The following is a 19861-nucleotide window of genomic DNA, read 5'->3' as shown; positions in this document are numbered from 1 at the left end:
GATATGACAACATGGACTTAGAAGTAGGGCAGAAAAAATGTATTCATCTTCCTCTCAAATGTACTTTCAGCTACCTGAACACTGATTATACTCCTGCTCCCAATCTCAGAACAGAGCAATTTTTTCACGTTCTTCTGGAAAGTTAGAAAGAGTCACTTTGCCACCCAAAAGACATATGAACCATCTCAGCCCCTTGTGTGGTGTTCTTCTCTTTGCCACCCTCCAGACCCCTGCAGAAGCTTCCAGAATTTCTTAGAAGCCAGAACACAACCCACCAGATGATGCAAAGAGGATGCTGAGGTTTGAATTATCTTTCCTTGTAGTTCACACTTCGAGAGTTCTGTTTGACACCTTTGGGTCTCTTTCTCATCATCTGAGTCAATGCTGTTTTCTTTTCTCAATGAAGATATGGGTGAGAATAAGACACATTTCATGTTATTGGAATCCCCAGTTTCTTTAATCTACAGTTTTCAATCTGTTACAAAGATCTAGATTCTTAGTTCATTTACTTAAGGCCAGAGAACTCTGTAGCTTCCTGAATCTTTCACCTGCCTTCTCTTTCAAGCAGGAGCAACTTATAGAATCTTCCTTTCCAGAAAATGTGTACCAAGTTCCCTTCCAGAGACTGGAAGTGGTGCAGGGGTGGTGGTGTTACGGTGAGGTGTACAACAAGACTGAGACCTAAACCAAGTGAAACTAAAAGATCCTTGCCCAGAGAAACATTTGAGGTATCAACAGATGCCTCTACAACTCTCTAGCTTCCTTTGCAAAGGTTCTTGTCTTGCATATGGTATCTTACATGAGTGGACACTTTCAGACTTCAATAACATCAAGAGTGCCTCTTGGTAACTCACTTTGTCACTTTGTTCACCCATGGAAAGCCAAGGCTAGGACAAAAGCAGTAAGGAGTTCTATCCCTTCTGTGATGAGCGGCTGGAGAAGGTAGATTCCTTAGCAGTTCATGTCTCCTAAGAAGCCCTGAGTTAAGCAGGGGGTTTTAGCTATAGATAAGATAGCAAAGTGGAGAAGACAATGGCACCCCACTCCAGTACTCTTGCCTGGAAAATCCCATGGATGGAGGAGGCTGGTGGGCTGCAGTCCATGTGGTCACTAAGAGTCAGACACGACTGAGCGACTTCCCTTTCACTTTTCGCTTTCATGCATTGGAGAAGGAAATGGCAACCCACTCCAGTGTTCTTGCCTGGAGAATCCCAGGGACGGGGAGCCTGGTGGGCTGCCGTCTCTGGGGTTGCACAGAGTTGGACACGACTGAAGCGACTTAGCAGCAGCAGCAGCAAGATAGCAAAAAGCTTAAAGTGTTATATACCACCAGTCAAAAGTGAGTTAAATAGAATTAAATCACTCTATTTAATTATATGTCAGGCTTAAAAAATAGGCATCAAAATGGATCACCCTAGGTTGTGAATATAAAGAGCATGGTGAAGGTGAAATCAATCAGTCGTGTCCAACTCTGCGACCCCATGGACTGTAGCCTACCAGGCTTCTCCATCCATGGGATTCTCCAGGCAAGAATACTGGAGTGGGTTACCATTTCCTTCTCCAGGGGCTCTTCCCGACTCAGGGATCGAACCCAGGTCTCCCGCATTGGAGGCAAGAATACTGGAGTGGGTTACCATTTCCTTCTCCAGGGGATCTTCCCGACCCAGGGATCAAACCCAGGTCTCCCGCATTGGAGACGCTTTAACCTCTGAGCCACCAGAGAAGCCATAATGAGCATAGAAAACATTCAATATATTCAACTAACTTTATAGAGAATCTGATACATGCCAACTGCTTTTATGTGTATTACTTCATATATTTTTAAAACAATAAAAACAAGAGACATGTGAGAAAATGTTTTTAAAGGCCATAAAGACATAAGATATTATTACTTTATTTACATAGCTCAGAATGAGATTTACCCAGATATTGTTCCTAAATAGTATTTTTATGTTTGATGGGATGCATACGTGATAGGATTATGGATAATTGATTTTTTAAGCAAGTAAGAAAGTTTTTAAGTGACTTTATCATGAAAGTTGGGGCTTTCCTGGTGGCTCAGATGGTAAAGAATCCGCCTACAATGCTGGAGACCTGGGTTCGATCCCTCAGTTGGGAAGACCCCCTGGAGGAGGGCATGGCAACCCAGTATTCTTGCCTGGAGAATCCCCCTGGACAGAGGAGCCTGGCAGGCTATAGTCCATAGGGTCGCAAAGAGTCAGACATGACTGAGTGACTAAGCACACATACATATCAAGAAAGTTGCTGAGGAACATAGCAGTTCCGATGACTTACCTAGGAGTGATTTTCCAAGTCACAATGTAGCCTTGTTCCCCTTGGCATTAACACTATTCCTATAAAGTCATAAGAACAGAAATCGGCATTCTTATTTTACAGAGGAGACAAATGAATCCCAAGTTGTTCGTGTCACTTACTTAAGGTCCCACATATAGAAGAGGCTGAACCCAAACCCAGGCCTTTGACCCCAAGCTCAATCTCTTTCCCTGTCACCTTATTAAAACCAGGATGCTATGTGCTGGCAGAGGGGCAGTAGGGGCAACTCTTAAAGAATACAGAAGAGAGAAGAAATGAAAAACGAATCAAACAGCAAGTCTCAGCACTGAAACTCTGTGAACCGCATCAACAGAGTTACATCAGAATTATCCCAAAATCAACAGGATTACATCAATATAAAGTATGTTATAGATAACAATATGATATAATGAAGAATATTGGTACTAGGCAAAAAGAGACTCATATTGAAATGCAAGGAGATAATGAATCACTGAAAATTAATGAGATGAGGCTCATGTTGAGTGTCATTTTATGATACAGTTTTAAGAAATCTCTTTGCATGTGGAAAGAACTTAAGACATAGGGTTAGACAATTACAGTTAAGTCCCACTTCCACCATTTCTTAGCCACGTCACCTTTAGCAAGGCTCACAACTTTCCAGGATTTCAGTTGTTTTGTGTATAAAATAAGGATAACAATCTACCTTACAGAGTTTAGTGAAAAATAAACAAGATAAGGTACATGAGAGAGCTTGACAAGCCATAAAATTCTACAGGAGTATTAAGCAGCAAAGACCTATGACCAGTGTGTAGAGGACTTCAATCTAAGAAATAACTTTCTAAAATGTAATGTAGTCCAGTACAAAAATGGGTTCCCTCACAGTTCAGTGAGTCCTCTCTTCTGAAACTATTCAAATAGAGAATATGTTTGGAAATGGGTTCCATTTGGAAATACGGCAAAGGGGACTTCTACACTAGAAGAAAGTTTGCCTTATTTCGAAGATTACTTATTGACTTAAGATCTGCAATGAGTAATTTTTGGCAACTGGGGAAATTTCAGGTTTATACATGGCAATCTTAATATACCCTGTCTTCCTTCCTTCTTAAGGCCATGATAGAGACACGTATATCTATGAGAAGAACTCAAGCAGAACCTAAAGGCTGGTCGGTCTTTATGCTGTCAGCTATCAGTGAAGAGCTAGTCCTTGCTGGTACAAACCCAAGGATGTGTAACAGGAAACAGGAGTTTTCTTTTTTTTTTAATTTGTCTATTTTTATTTTTGGTTGTGCTAGGTCTTCATTGCGGCATGGGCGTTTCTTGGGTCTACTCTGTGGTTGCAGTGCACAGGCTTCTCATTAAAGTGGCTTCTCTTGTTGCAGAGCACGGGTTCTAGGGTGTACGGGCCTCCGTAGCTGTGGCACGTGGGCTCAGCAGTGGCAGCTCCCAGGCTCTGGAGCAGAGGTTCAGTAGTTGTGGCACATGATCTTAGTTGCTCCACAGCCTGTGGGTTCTTCCCAGACAAGGGATCAAACCCATGTCCCCTGCAATGGCAGGTGGATTCTTTATCACTGAGCCATGAGAGAATCCCCAGACAACAGTTTTCTGACTCCAACACAAACTGTACCTCCTACTCGAGAGTAGCAAAACCATACTATGTAAATGGCACAGCATCCTCCCAATTGCTCAGACAAAAAATGAAAGAACTGTCACTTCCCTCATGTCCCACATCCAATCCATTAACAAATTTGTTTAACACTAACATCAAATTGACTCTCAGTACCCTGGTTCAAGCCACTGCCCTCTCCAACCTGGAGTGCTAAAGCAGCCTACAACTGTCCTCCCAACTCAGAGGCTGTTGTTCTTCATAAACAACTAGAGGTCACATCACTCTCTGTTTCTAGCCCTTTAAAGCCTTTCTATGACCCTTAGAATAAAATCCATACTCTTTTACAAAGTTCCCAAGGCCCTACATCATCTGGCCTCTGGTAACCTTTCCAACCAGTTTTCATCAACTCACTCCACTCCAACTATATACCTTTTTCGTCTTATGCCTTTGCATTTTAATTTCTCTGCTTCATGTGTTCTGAGTGGTATCCCCTCAGCACTTATCAAACAATCCCCTCCTTCTTCTCCCCTCTCCACCATCTTATCTCCCTTACAATTTCTTCATTAGCACTTACTGTGTGTGTTCAGTCACTCAGTCACGTCCGACTCTTTGCGACCCCATGGATTGTGGCCCATCAGGCTCCTCTGAGAGGAGGAGATTCGTGAGATTCTCCAGGCAGGAATCCTGGAGTGGGTAGCCATTTCTTTCTCCATGGGAGTCTTCCTGACCCAGGAATTGAACCTGGATCTCTTGCCTCTCCTGCATTGGCAGGCACTGCCACCCATACCACTGCACCGCCTGGGGAGCCCATAACTAACTAGACACTTGCTTCTTTTCTGTTGTCTATTTACCATGTCTCCATTAGAACATAACTCCATAAGAGACTTTATTTTTTGTCGTACTCATGGTATCTTGGATAGTTTCTGGTAGATGGGAGACATTGAACAGTTTTTGAATGAATTGAGCGTATGCTTCCTTTCAAGTACTAGGATTTGGGGTGACACATTTAAGGAAATAACTGCAGCAAATTTGAGGGATGCTGGTGATGTCTAACACTCAATTTTAGGTGTAACTTACACTGTGTGTATAATGTAATCTCTATCCATTAGCCCCAAACTGTCAATAAAATTTGTGTACACCCAGCAACCTGTGGTAGGAGTGCCTTGAGGGCAACGCAGATGGTCCACCGTAGGAGTACCTTAGAGAACATGCACTGCCAGAATCCAGGTGAGAGCCAGGAAACCTGCTGTTAATGTCATGTGGACTGCTCAAAGAATGGAGGTCTTTCCTGAAATTTTCAGAAAAATTAGGACAACTTTTAGAACAGAAGACAACTTTCAACAGAATGTGATTGAGGTTCATGTCATTCTACTGAGAAAGAGAAGAAAGGATAACCCCATAGAATTGAAGGGGTCTCCGAGAAAGAGAAGAGACAGGCCCAGTGCACTTTTCTCTAAAGATGTACCAGGTAGAACAGTGAAGAAATGTCTGCCAGCAAAGGGAAAACTTTAGCGACAGCAAGAAAGTTGTCATTGAGGTGATGCTTTTCTACCCTCTGGGTGAAATGTAAGGAGCAAAATACCCACTTAGCTGTCTATATTTCCAAGGCTGGTGGTTTCTAGATGAATCCCAAAGATTCCTGGCTACTATCAGTAGTTATATTATTTCTGAATAATGTCCATTTTTGAGTCTGAAGGCCCTAAGGAATGGGCTTTAATTCAGCTTTCCTAGGATTACCTCATTCTGCCTCTGGATAATTCAAAACCCTGGAAAAGAAACACACAAATACATACACACAAAGAGAAAGTAAAAAATTGTTTCTACTAACATCAGAACTTAACCAAACTCCTTTGAAAAAATGTAATTTAACATACAATTTAACAGCACTCTTTCTTAGATAAGGACCAAGAAATGTCTATGGTTTAACCTCTTTAAGGAAATCTTACAGTGTGGCTTTGAGGAGGCAGCTTCTTAACCAATTCAACGTCTTCCAATGATCTGTTGTTTCAAGTTAGTCATTCTCACAGTGATGGCCCCAGTAAAGCTTTTTTTTCTGAAAAGCTGTGGTAAGTCAAAACCTACTTCAGAGGATACAAAGTCACCACTCTGGGGGGCTAAGAAAAAAAATATGGTTTTCTACGTTTTTAGTTCTTTGAAGCAAAAGAAAGAAAACCTCAAACTACTGAACCAGAGGTGACCTTTTTTTTTTTTCAATAAGTGTTCTACTTTGGGTTTAGCATTTCATAAGGGAACGATGGCTGACTCTATTTTTGTTGAGCACATTCCAAAAGTTTTAGAGTTTTGACATCCCTTGTATTCCTGCTTACAGAAAAATAGCTAAAGAAACTGTTAGTACCTCTTCCCTGAAATGAATATTTAAAGCATAGTAAGTTACAAACTTGTCCTCAGAAAATCCCAAAGGCGTCCTAGCAGAGCAGACTCAGATGCGTAAAAGGGCCAGTAGTACCACAACTAGCTAATGGCATCAGGTCCCCTCTGGATGCCCAGCACCATTCCTCTTTCCTCTTTGCTCTAATACCATTATCTAGAAGGGCCCACTGACCCCTAAAAATGGTCCAGCCAACTTCCCATGACCATCAGAACCAGTTTACTTCAATGGATGGAGCCATATGAAGAAGAAACTGATGAGGAAAATTCATTGTGAGGGTTGGGAGTACAATCAGCCAAAAGAAGGGTGAATACCTCTCTGACTTTCTCCAAGAGGTACCTGGTCAGAAACCTGACCATATAAAGCAGATTAATCAACAGAAGAGTTTTAAGGCGATCAGGTGACGTACTCCAACCTGGACCTTTTGTTTTGTTCATTAATTTATTCAACAAATACATATTGAAAAAAGTGAAAGTGTTAATGGCTCAGTCATGTCCGATCATTTGAGACCCTATGGTCTGCCAGGCTCCTCTGTCCATGGAATTTCCTAGGCGAGAATACTGGAGTGGGTTGCCATTCCCTTCTCCAGGGGATCTTCCAGACCCAGGGATCGAACCCGGGACTCCTGCACTGCAGGCAGATTCCTTACTGTCTGAACTACCAGGGAAAACAAATATGTATTGAGTATCTTCCAAATGACAGTTTCAGCTCTAATTACCTAAAAATTTTCCTCAACATTCTCCCCAAAGCTCCTGGTAATTCCAAGGACCAATTAGATCTTTCTTGTTTTCTAATTCCATGAATTAAGATGCACAATTTTTTTTCATCTGTAGCCTCAAACTACCATTGGATAATCTAGTCAAAGATGGATAAACATGCACACACATCCATGAGGCAACACAGCTATAGATTCACTACTCTGAAAAACATATCCACTGAAAGGCCTTTGCCTTATGATTAAAGTTATTTAGCCAACAAATATTTATTGAGCACCTAATATGTGCTGGCGGAGAAGGCAATGGCACCCCACTCCAATACTCTTGCCTGGAAAATTCCATGGATGGAGGAGCCTGGCGGGCTGCAGTCCATGGGGTCGCTAAGAGTTGGACACAACTGAGCGACTTCACTTTCACTTTTCACTTTCATGCATTGGAGAAGGAAATGGCAACCCACTCCAGTACTATTGCCTGGAGAATCCCAGGGAAGGGGGAGCCTGGTGGGCTGCCATCTATGGGGTCGCATAGAGTTGGACACGACTGAAGCGACTTAGCAGCAGCAGCAATATGTGCTGGCACTGAGTTAGGTAATCTGGAATAAATACAAAGGCAAACACAACAGAAAAGGTCTTGCTTTTGGAACTTTTATTCTAACAGGAAAAAAAAAAAACAGATTTTTTAAATGGTCAAATAAATAACCTAGCCAGATTCCTGGCTAAAAAAAAATGGAGCTCATGTGTGTGGAAAGAACCTTCTCAGATGTTTGTCTCTACCAGGAAAATGAGAAACGAAGCCATTACTGATGGAAGAGGAAGGTTAAAGAAAGGTTTGGGTTGTTTTGTGGTTTGATTTATCTTTTAGTGAAAGGGAATACGTGAGTATATATGTATTACATGCTAGTGGGCATTATTTCATAGACAGCTAGTTTGAAGATCAAGAAGAAAGAAGAAAATTTTTAAACAGGTAAAGCAGGGAAGAGGAAATGAGTCTAGTGCACAAATAAATGGTCCTCTTCCTCCTCCGTATTGGATGGAAGAAAGAGATCATTCAGATGCAGGTGGGTTTGTGTTTCAGTGGTAGAAGTGAGATTCCATGGTGGGAGGAGGGGATGTGGTTGGTTTACAAGAGGAAAAGACATGATGTAATTGTCTCAAACAGTGAAAAAAAAAAAATGCTCATGAAGAAACTGAAGAAAAAGTGGTGGGCCTTTGAATGCTGATTTGAAATCTCTGATCACTAATAAAAAGCAGTGGTTCTCAACCAGGAGGGACTTTGTCTCCTCACCCCCAGCCTGGGGACATTTGGCCTCATTCGGTGATATTTTTGGTTATCACACAGGGCGGGAGGGGAATGCTACTGGTAGCTAGAGGGTAGCAGGCAGGGATACTGCTAAACATACTAAATGTGCAGGCAGGACAACCCTCACAACAAGAATCAGGAGCCCAGAATGTCAACAGAACCGAGGCTGGGAAACCCTGACATAAAGTGATGTCATATTTGTGTATAGACCATCTCGCAAAAGTTACAGAAGGAGACAGTGATGTTCCTTGTGGGCAGAGGTGGAGCCACAGGACAGGACGAGAAGAGGACTTACTTTCATCCTATATCTTCGTACACCTTTTACAATTTGTACCATGTGCATGTATTACCTATTCAAATAAATCAAAAGACAGAAATAATTCACTGATGGATAAATAATTGATTGGCTGATTTAAGTAGATGATAGATAAAAATAAAATGAAACTAATCAATCAGTTGGAGTTATTTTTCTCCAGCAACATCCAGCTGCTAGGATGCCAGCATAAAGAAAATGAAATTTTTACAAGAGGAAAATAGTGACTGTAACAGAGTATTTTGGAGTTCAGGGTCTTTCCAAGGTACTAATTGTAATGACAGATCATGGAAAAGAGTGAAGATAAAGAAGGAGCTGATAGATAAGCAAGAAAATGATATTATTTATTAATTGAATGTCAAATATGGGAAAATATATATTTTAGGAGAGAAAATGTTGGACCAGTTGAGTTGGAATTACAGGAGATTGTGTTGTGAAAATAAGGTGCTGAAGTCAAATTTTAACAGAAGTGTTATTTTTAACAGTGACAAAATATAAGGAGAAGTCATGGTAATAAGCATTTGGACAAAATAGGAAAAGGTCATTGTGACTGACCAAGGTGAGAGGGCAAGAAACAGGTGTTTGGATGGATCTCTCAGATTTGTAGCTTCTTCTGGAGAATAATGTACCTCCCCTTATTAATAATGGCAGATACTAGTTTTGACATTCCACTATGTATCAGATACTTTATGTATGTATTACCCCACTTTTGTCCAAAAAAGGTCAAGTGACCTGCATAGTTATTAAGTAGAGGAACGAAGATTCAAATTCAGGTTTTTAGGCCCAAAGTCTATGCCCTTTCCATTGTGCCATGTCTCTGCCACCACGAAAAGACAAACTGTCATCAAATCTATGGGAAATAGGTGAGCTTAACACTGGCAATAATATTGGTAATGGAAACTGGGTAGTAGGAGAAAGAAGGGAAAGAGAATATAGTGAGGAGAGGAGAGCCTGGCAAAGATGCAAAGGTCTGCCTCATAACTCTTCTCACACTAGTATATTCTTCTTTAAGTGGGCTTAAGTCATAATGAATGAGGAAGCCATGGAGAAAAGAAATAATAAGGAAAAGATACAAACCTTAGTGATTTCCAAATAGAACACTTATAATGCCTACCTATATTATAAAATATAGTTTTTGTTATGGGTATTCTTTTCATTAAAAATGTACAAAATACATATAAATATGGTTATATTATGGGAAAACAGCATTAATAACTGACAATCAAAGAGCTTTGAGGACTATTAGAGTTGGTTACCAAAAAGCATTCAAAATCTACCATCAAATGCAGCCCATATTCTAACATGCCCTTCCCAATTTCCACATTCTTTCTACTTATGTAACCCTCTAGTCACATACTCACACTCACACACACACACACACACACACACCCCTACAATTGCACTGGAAATATACATGCTGTATAGGGAGTGCATTAAGTTCCCAAAAGATTTCTTTTGCTTCTCTGTTAACATGACCTGATGGCTCAGACTGTACATCTAGAAATAAAGATGCTGCCAGTGGGATGCTGGCCTTTCAGTCTCTTTAGCTTATCATGCAAGCCTGGTCCTCTTTTCCCATCCCTTATACATTCATGTCATATCCATATACATGAAAGACAGCCTCCCCTGAGGTAGACAGTAGACCCACCCCAAGAGGTGAGTTCAAAGGTGCCATTTTCAATGTGTCCGAATGCACTAGGCCACTTAAGATGAGTGTAGTTGCTGACACAAGCAACTGGTAGTCACTTTTCCCTGCCTTTGCACCTCCACATGGCAGCCCAGAGTTTCATGTTCATTGCTCACAGTCCTCCTCCTGTCTGGTTTGTGGACCTTAGGTGAGATAAGGAACTGTAGACCTGCTGGACTCTGTGGTCTCAAGATCCTCCTGGTTCATGTCTTCGCTCATGACCTCAAGTGGACTTCAGAAAACTCTCATTCAAGACAATATTCTCAGGGCCTGTAATAAGGAATCATAATGGAGAGAATCCCAGAGTGCTTTTCTTAGAGTTTATATAAGCCAAAAAATGTCTTAGATTCCTCAAAACTGACCAGAGAGAGTTCAGATACATTGACATATAAATGGTCAGCACTGGTTAGATTGAATACAGCCCCCAGGTAGCTGCTGCGGGCCCACATCTTGCCAGAAGTGCAGTAGTTCATCATCTTCCCCTCCATCAGCACCATGTCCTGGGGGTACCTAAAGTTCCTGGAGTAGACCTTGTGGCTCAGGGGCTGGTTGTTGCAGGACTGACCCCGGAAGTACACTTTGGAATACACAAAATACAGCCCAGTTTCATTGATCACAAGGCTGCCCTTCTTGTACTTCACCCCAGAGACCAGGGCAATTCCATAGGTGTCTTCCCATTCCAAAGGGATGGATCTTGAGTTGAGCTTGCCTGAAATCAAACCAGAGAGGAGCTTTCAGCCAGGAATGCTCATGTATCCCACAGATCAAGCTTTCAAGGCAAAACTGTGGACCATTCCTTGAGCAAATGCTTTTTCCCTAAGTGACAGAGAACTGGGTGATGGGTCAGACCTGACCTGTTACTGAACTTCTTCAGCACGTTTATCAAATTGACTCCCTCGATTTTATCATCCACACAACTGGGACAATAACATATGTTTCTAACCAGCTGCAGTGAGAAAAGACTAGGATGATTTTAGCTCTCTGGAACAGAGATTCTATGAACAGAGGTTCAGAACTAGCATCCAGATTGCTAGAGTTTGAGTCTCTTCATGAGAGGAGAAGTCAAATCCAAGGAACTCTGAAGTTCTAAAGTTGGAAAGGATCTTAGGAATCATCTAGTCCAACTCTTCACCTACACGAAAGATTCTTCAGTATGGGCAAAAATCCCCTTTCCTTTGTATCTGCACAGCATGGTGTACATACCTACTTCAAGCAGAGAATGCTGAAAATATTGCTTTCATACCTTTCATGTCTTTCCCTATTAGATTGTAAGCTCCTTGAAGGCAGGTGCCATGTGTGATTCAACTCCACATGCCCCAGGTTTGGCACAAAGCATGTGCTTAAGAAATATCTGTTGATCTAAACTGGATCATTTTACAGCCTCTGCTGACATAGTTTCAGGGACAGCAGCATGCCAGTTTCTGTGATACGCATCCACTTTGCAGATACTGGTGGACTTCACACTGACAGTGCCCCCACTGTCTTGCTATCAAATCATGTCACTCCACGGCACGACCACGTGTGCCAGGACCCAGCCTCCCTTCTCCTATTTCTGCATGGACAGAGTAAAGCTCTCCCAGAAAACCAGGGAAACACATATTGAAATAATTCACTGTTCACCATCTCCCCAGCTCTCACCTCTTGGACCTGTGTCCCAAATTCCCCAAGGGTCCTTGGAGCGAGTGAAGAGAGTGAGCTCCTTATGAGCAGGGATCATGTCATAAGCAGCTCCATTTCTCCTGTTTAGAGCAGGGCCTTGCCCAGAGCCGCCCTTTGTGTGTGTGTGTGTGTGTGTGTGTGTGTGTGTGTGTGTGCATGTGTGTGGTGTTGACGTAACTAGAAAGATGTGACTACTCTTGGGTTTCAAATACTGTCACTGGAAAGTATCATCTCCCTCAGAGCACAGTCACGGAAACCAACCAGCTACTCTGCTTTTTGCCAAAGGCTTTCCCAAGATGGCCCTCCAGATACAGACCTGTTAAATGAGCTGCTTTTTTCAGTTCCTTTTTCTCAGAGGGTGGACTGGGGTGACCTGTATTATAGAGAGATGAAAGATACATGTAAAAGTGACATAACTACTATTCTTTTTTGTGGGACTCTAAACAGGGCATTTAAATAAAAGATATTTTTATAAGCATAAATGGCAACAGTCTAACATCCACTAATCATTCAAGTCCAAACTGCAGGACTTACAGCAGCCTATATTTCAGAAACAGGTAAAAAGGAGTCAAATTAAGATAGACATGCATAAATTATAAATTACAAAACAATATAAAGGTCAGTTTATAAAGCCCTCCATATAAGTTACTGCATTTATAACTCCCAACAATCCTTTGAGGCGGCAATCCTTACAGATGCCAAAATGAGCTTGGAAGTTGGGTGACTTGTCCAAGAAGACCCGCTAACTCAGTGTCAGAGTGGGACCAACACTCAGGTCTCCTGAGTCCAAATCCCGGGCTCTTGCGTCTCTGGCTCTGCTGCCCTCAGGACTACAGGACAAAGGTTGAAGAAGACTGCTAATGTCCAGGCCACTAGGTCTTCCCCAGCGGCATTCTACAGTTGGCCCCAGATTAATTCCTCTAAGGTCTCAAACACCGCGAATGACTCCTCATTAAACAGGTAATTGCACACAGGTGTTCCCCACCACACGCTCTCTGCCCATCTGTCCAGCCTCCTCTGGCTCACTCCCCTACCCTGGACACTGCCACACAGCAGTTCTGAGCACACCCAGCCTCCTGCCTCTGTGCTTTTGTCTGTGCTACTCTTCCTGCCTGGAATGCCCTCCCAAACTGATCTCTGTGTCAAATTCCTATTGACACTACAAACACCACCTAAAATATCTCTTTTCCTGGAAAACATTCCCAAGCCTTTCTAATCAAATATGATTTTTCCCTCCACTGAAACCTGGAAGCATTCTGGCTTCACCCTATTTTGTCCATTCTGACTCACCTTTTTTTCAATGGTAACTGGATGACTGGTCTTACTCCTCCAAATAAATAGCAAATTCCTTACTATATGTTTCATCTACCAGAGTAATTAGCTCAGTTTCTAACCCAGGGCATGCAATCAGTATATGTGCATTAAATTAAATTGAAAGATTGAAAATAGACAACAGTTCTCAAAATAGATACTATTTCTCTGACTTGAGATATTTCAGTGGAATAGCACTACCATTTGGCTAATGAGTTCAGCTAACTTAGACTTTGAAGAAAGTTGCATAGAAGAGTGCTCATCCACAGCAGGCTCCTCACGGTTAGCCTGTAAAACTCCATATGATGTGCGCATGCTCCCACCGAGACTATGATGTGAGCAGTCATTCCCTCTGTAGCTGCCCAAGACCACACATCATGAGTGAGGTGTTAGCGAACAGGAAAGGCAAAACTGAGTCTCTTCTACATTCCTATACCACAAACCATCTGTGCAGCTATCTGGCATTCAGCCATAAACTGACAGGAAATGGAACAGAGAACCACATGCTGCCTATCTTTATATCCCTCAAGTGTTGGTCTCATAGAAGGTACTCAATAAAAATATCTGCTGGATAAATGCTGGAATAAATAAAGTAGAAATATACCCTACACTTTTGAGGATGACTGTTTCCTGCTCCAGGGTCTTTGCACATGACATTCTCAGAGCTGGACTGCTTTTCCCAGCCTCCCACACCCCCGGCCCCTCCGCCACACATACACACACTCACATTAACAACACCTCCTTAGAGGGGACTTTCCAGACCATTCTATCTTAGGTTGCATTTAGCACAGCTTGAAAGTCTGTTGTCTGTTTGCTTGCTTTTGTTTATCTTCTCTAGCATGCTAAGAGCTCCATGAGAGCAGGCCCCTTGTCTCTCTTGTTCTGCTATCACCCACTAACCCACACCCAGACTGGCATGCAGGAAGCACTCCAAGAACATTTGTGAAAGAATAAAAGATTCAGTGAGTTAACTGTGGAAAAATGACAGTGAACCAAATAAGAAAGTTTAAATAATCTACAGTAGTAAGTACCTCCCAGTTAACCTGTTGGTATAAGTCCTTCTAGATGCTTACTAAGAATATGAAAATATGTATATGTATTTAAAGAGTGAATATTAAATGAAATACACTGTTTTGTAACTTGTCTTTTTATCTAACAACATGGACAATCTCTATGATATTGAATGTCCTTCTAGTATACAGCTTTAGTTGCTGCATGTTATGCTCTTGTGTGAATACACTGTGATGTGTTTAACTAATTTCCTATTGAGTGGCATTTAACTGTCTCCTAAATGGTTTATTAGAAATAGTCTTCTAAGAAAGTGGTGAACATCCTTATTATAAATTTTCAGACACATTTTATTTTCTTTAGATAGCTTTAGTGATGAGATTACAAGGTAAATTAACAGTATTAATCCTTTGATATATTTTCCCCAACTGCTCTTTAGAGAAGGTATAGTGGAGAAGGCAATGGCACCCCATTCCAGTACTCTTGCCTGGAAAATCCCATGGACGGAGGAGCCTGGTAGGCTGCAGTCCATGGGGTCGATAAGAGTCGGACACGACTGAGCGACCTCAGTTTCACTTCTCACGTTCATGCATTGGAGAAGGAAATGGCAACCCACTCCAGTGTTCTTGCCTGGAGAATCCCAGGGACGGGGGAGCCTGGTGGGCTGCTGCCTATGGGGTCGCACAGAGTCTGACACGACTGAAGTGACTTAGGAGCAGCAGCAGCAGCAATTTACATGCCCACTGACTGTCACTAAGCAGACCCTTTTCACTCACATTTTTTGCCAATTGGGCTTTATTTTTTTAAACTTCACTAATTAGATGGGTCAACCTAGGTATCCCCCTTTTTAAAATTTGCATCTCTTATCTCATTAGTAGAGTTGCTAATTTGATTTCTATGTGATAACACACCAATTTCTGGCCCATCTGGTTTGGCCTAAGGAAGATACTTAATACTTGTTATTGGGACAGGTTGATCTGACTCATCTGCTAACTTGATTTTTAATCACTAAAAGGACTCTAGAGAGTGTTGAAAGATGAGTAATTTGGTACCCCTTTTACCGGCCACATTTCACTGATCTTCAAAGCTATTTTATATTAGAAATCCTCCAGAAGCTTTATTCTTCTAACGAACATTTGTACTCTGCTTGGGTACATCTGGAATTTCTCTTTACAGGTTCATACCCAGAATTAGAAACCAGAGGACCTTACCAATAGCTCCTACAAGAGCCTACCTTCCAGGGCAATAGGGTGTCTTGGGTTTCTCAGGCACAGCCTGAGAATTTGGAGCAGGCTTCCCTGACTAGATGACCAATGCTGTCTTCTCTTTGCAGAGGCATCTTGCCTGTCATCTTTATTTCTCATTCCATGACCATCAGAGACAGATAGGAGTAGGAGTTTCCCTGTGTCACAGGGCCAGAGCATGTACTGGTAAGAGCTGGAGGTGACAAGGCATCAGGAGCCTGAGTTCCTTCTCAGCCCCATTCCAGCCTCTGTGCCCAGAGGTCTTGGGCACATTACTAATCTGTCTGGTGTTTTGTTTCTCTTCTGAAAGGTGAGATGACTGGACTGGATGTTCTCTAAGCTCCTTTCCATCTTAGTTTAATGAGTATTCTAAATCCACAGTTTCCCAAACTATGTTCTGAAACTTTAAGAGGCCGACGTTCAACATTGTGATCTTCCTGTCCTGGATGTCACATAGAGGATTTCCCTTTATTATCAAAAATAGTGCATGATTGTCTCCGAGTGAAGTGGGACTACCCTCTGAAAAATGCCTAACGTTTTCCTCCAAGCTTTCCAGCGGCTGCAAGAGAACCACCCTAATGTGGATGACTGCTTGCCCACTCTTTAAAAGCTTAAATATAACCTATTAAAATTTAAATCAGATCTGACTCTTAAGTAATCTCTTATAGAGTTTAAATAGGAGAGCAAGGATCTTTCCCAGCAACAGCTGTGTCTGCCTGCACCTCCCCTTTTCTCCTGAGGAGCTATAGCCGCCGCCCTGTGCATGGGAATCAGGAGGCCTGAGGAAGGGGGCAGGCCTGGAGCCAGCTCCTTGTGGGGGCAAAGGTCCAGGGTTGTACATGTGTGTTTCTCTTTCCAAATTCAAGCAGAAATTAGTTTTGAATTTTTTTGTGATACTTAACTAAACTAATTTTGAACAGTTAAACTCACTTCATATTTTAGGGCAGTTTCAAGAACCAAAATGACATGAGATTTTGGAATTGGTTAGGATTTCTCTTCCATAGTCTATATGTGCCCAAGAATAAGATGGAATTCAAGATACTCCTCCAACATGGTTCGGTGCTGAGGACTGTTTTTAGAAACTCAGTGTGCAAGCATAAAAAAACTCACCTATTTGCTTCTCCAAAGATGATGCTGTATGCCTTTGGCTGGTGGACTGGCAAAAGAGAAAAGATATATAATAACTATGAAGCTCTTTAAGCAAAGGAAGAACTGTCAAATAAACTAAGCACTGGAAAGGAAATCTAACCACGCAGTACCTCTCCTAACTCAGACTCTGGCCAAGCAATTGTGCCTGTCCATGCCTCAGTTTTGCGATTTGAAATAGTTCTAATACTTTTAAGCACTTCCAGGGAAATTTAGTTTGTGCATTTGAACAAATTCACTTCTCAGATGCCAAGTTCCTTTTCTTTGTTGAATCAAGTATGAGGTAGGTAGTAAAGGTCTTCCTTTCTCAGATGATCAGCCAACTGAGAAAGGAAGAACTCTTAACTGCCAGTCCTAATTTGATCCTGATCCCTCCCAAGATAGAAAATACTCCTTCCACCCATATGAGCCCCCATTTCTCTGCAGGTAGAATAGGATGGCTAGTGTGATTCATTTCTAAGACAGGAAGAAAGGATTGAGAAGTACGCTGCAAGCCAAGTGTGGTCCATGTGGATTCCTGTTGCCCTCCTCCCCCACTTCAGCAGGGCAGTTTCACCCCATCCCCCACCCCTGCACCTTCAGGGTGTGGCAATCCCCCAGGCAGCTTACCTCTCTGAGTTCAGCCAACTCCTTCTGTAGATGGAAGAGCTGAAATATCCCCAGCCCCAATCCAACCAGGGCCACCAGAACCATGAAAAACATCACAAGGAGACACAGGCCTGTGTTGTGGTCCCTCCTCTTCTTCAGAGGTGGTGGCGGTAGTGGAGGCAGGGGTGGCGGTGGCGGTAGTGTTGGGGGTGGCGGTGGTGGTGGCCTCCTTTGCCCCGGCCTTCCTGGCACTGAGGACGGACAGGGGAAGACTGATCCTGGAGAGGCCCAGGGGGAGCTGGCACTGCTGTCCACCCAGAAGATTGGGGGGTATGGGTAATTCAAGGGCTGCTGCATGGCATCCAGTGCCTCAGGCCAGCCCCCAGCCCAGGGTTTTCCTCTTCTTCAGTCGTGTGGAGGCCCAGGTGTCAAAGGCCAGACTCCTGTTTCTGACTGCTCAAGAGAAGGAAGCCGGTTCTCTCTTTATAGAGTTTCCAGAACTGAGGGAAACACCTCTCTTTCGTTCTCTTTCGGCTTCTCAAAGAGACACCCACTCACTCTGCATCTGACCCTGAGAAGCCTCAAGAAGCTCAGAGCAAACCCCCCGGGAAGTTTCCGCCCACAACTTTATGATGAAAGCTTTCAAAACCCCAATCGCTGCTGCCCTGCTCCCTCAAAGGCTGGGAGGGTGGGCTCGTTGTCCTCAGGCCCTGAGAGAGGGGGTAGCATCAGAGCAGCTCTGTGGGCTCCAGCCGTTGTTCAGCTACAAGGAGAGTGGCCTGTGGGGCGAAAGCACCGAGTCATGGCCAGAGGAGTCACTTCTGTGTCTTACCTTTGGCAGGAGGGAATCACCCCCTGCTGCCATCCCTCCCCCACACCCAAATACTGTTTACGCTGACACAGCAAAGCACCATAGTTTACAGGTTACAACATGCCTGCCTACTCTATAACAGATCAGAGACTGCAAACCAGTGGCCCATATGCCTCACAGAGTCCTCAGACTTGCTTTGCTTGTGCCTTATAATGTTGTTTATTTCTATTTACTGTCCTCCTCAAAAAACAGGATAGTCCATACTGCAGACATTCATCTCTGTTTTGCTGAACCTAGAACTCAGACCAGAAAAGCAATAGCCATTGCGATACTTTAAGTATCACAAGATAAACCAACCACAGATGCCTGGGGCAAAAGATTACTGTTGAGACTCACAGTGGACTGCTGTTATCACTGAATAGTGTTCTTCCAAAGTGTAAGCACCGAATCCCAATCCCCAATGTAACTGTACTTGGAGATAATGCCTTTAAGGTGTAATTAAGGTTAAATGAGGTAGTCTGAGTGGGACCCTAACCCAACATGATTAATGTCCTTACAAGAAGAGGTAGAGGGCTCCCTTTGTGGCCCAGTGGTTGGGAATCTGCCTTGCAATACAGGGGACACATATTCCATTCTTGCTCTAGGAAGATCCCACATGCCATGGGGCAACTAAGCCCTAGAGCTGCATCTACTGAACCCACATGCCCTAGAGCCCATGCTCTTCAATGAGAGAAGTCGCGGCAACGAGAAGCCCATGCTTGTCTACAACTAGAGAAAGCCCATGCACTTACAAGGACCCAGCAGAGCCAAAAATAAATAAATAAATACTTCTTGAAAAAAGAAGAAGTGGTAGAAGGGATGCATGTGTACAGACAAAAGGCCAAGTGAGGTGGTTATCTGTAAACACAGCAAGAAGGTGGTTATCTGTAAACCAAGAAAAGAGGACTTAGGAGAAACCAGCCCTACCAACACTTTGATCGTGGACTTCTATCATCTAGAACTGAGAAAATAAATTTTTGTTGTGTAGGCCATTCAGAAAAATTGGGATAGTCCATATATGTTATAGTCATATTGGGGTTTGAAACACTAGAATATTGGGCAGTCTGGAGGCCCTGTCTGCAAACCCAGTCAGCTGGACTTGGGCCACTGCTGCAGCTCTCAAGGACAGGACATGGGTGTGCCAGGCTGCCTGGCTTGCACACCCTCCACTGTGTTTCCCATGAACCTCACTGTGAGAAATGGCCTTCCTGGGCCTTTAGGCATCTCTGTTTGCTACCTCTGTTATGGTTGTCAACATTTGTTGGATCATGGAGAAAGCAAGGGAGTTTCAGAAAAACATCTATTTCTGCTTCATTGACTACCCTAAAGCTTTTGACTGTGTGAATTTCAACAAATTGGAAAATTCTTAAAGAGATGGGAATACCAGACCACCTTACCTGCCTCCTGAGAAACCTGTATGCAGGTCAAGAAGTAATAGTTAGAACCAGACATGGAACAACTGACTGATTCAAAATTAGGAAAGGAGTATGACAAGGCTGTATATTGTCACCTTATATGCAGAATACATCGTGCAAAATGCCAGGCTGGAGGAATCATAAGGTGGAATCAAGATTGCCAGGAGAAATATCAAAAACCTCAGATATGCAGATGACACCACTCTAATGGAAGAAAGTGAAGAGCAACTAAAGAGCCTCTTGGTGAGGGTGAAAGAGGAGAGTGAAAAAGCTGGCTTAAAACTCAACATTCAAAAACTAAGACCATGGCATCCAGTCCCATCACTTCATGACAA

At 42.9% G+C, this 19861-nt stretch overlaps 1 protein-coding gene across 1 annotated transcript in view; it reads right to left on the bottom strand.

Moving 5' to 3' along the window:
* Positions 1 to 2817: 2817 nt before the first annotated feature.
* Positions 2818 to 19861, bottom strand: part of FASLG (Fas ligand) — a 36354-nt gene continuing 19310 nt past the window's right edge. The window contains exons 2-5 of the mRNA XM_061382653.1: positions 17283 to 18040; positions 16638 to 16683; positions 12281 to 12337; positions 2818 to 11014 (exon numbers count right to left, since the gene is read on the bottom strand). Of these exons, the coding sequence (XP_061238637.1) occupies positions 10620 to 11014; positions 12281 to 12337; positions 16638 to 16683; positions 17283 to 17618 (834 nt within the window). The 5' untranslated portion in view covers positions 17619 to 18040 and the 3' untranslated portion in view covers positions 2818 to 10619. The remainder of the gene's footprint in view (positions 11015 to 12280; positions 12338 to 16637; positions 16684 to 17282; positions 18041 to 19861) is intronic.

The sequence above is a fragment of the Bos javanicus genome, chromosome 16 (genome assembly GCF_032452875.1).
Source record: "Bos javanicus breed banteng chromosome 16, ARS-OSU_banteng_1.0, whole genome shotgun sequence".
Lineage (NCBI taxonomy): Eukaryota > Metazoa > Chordata > Mammalia > Artiodactyla > Bovidae > Bos > Bos javanicus.
The sequence above is the reverse complement of the archived record's forward strand: the minus strand, read 5'-3'. Positions and strand labels throughout refer to the sequence as shown.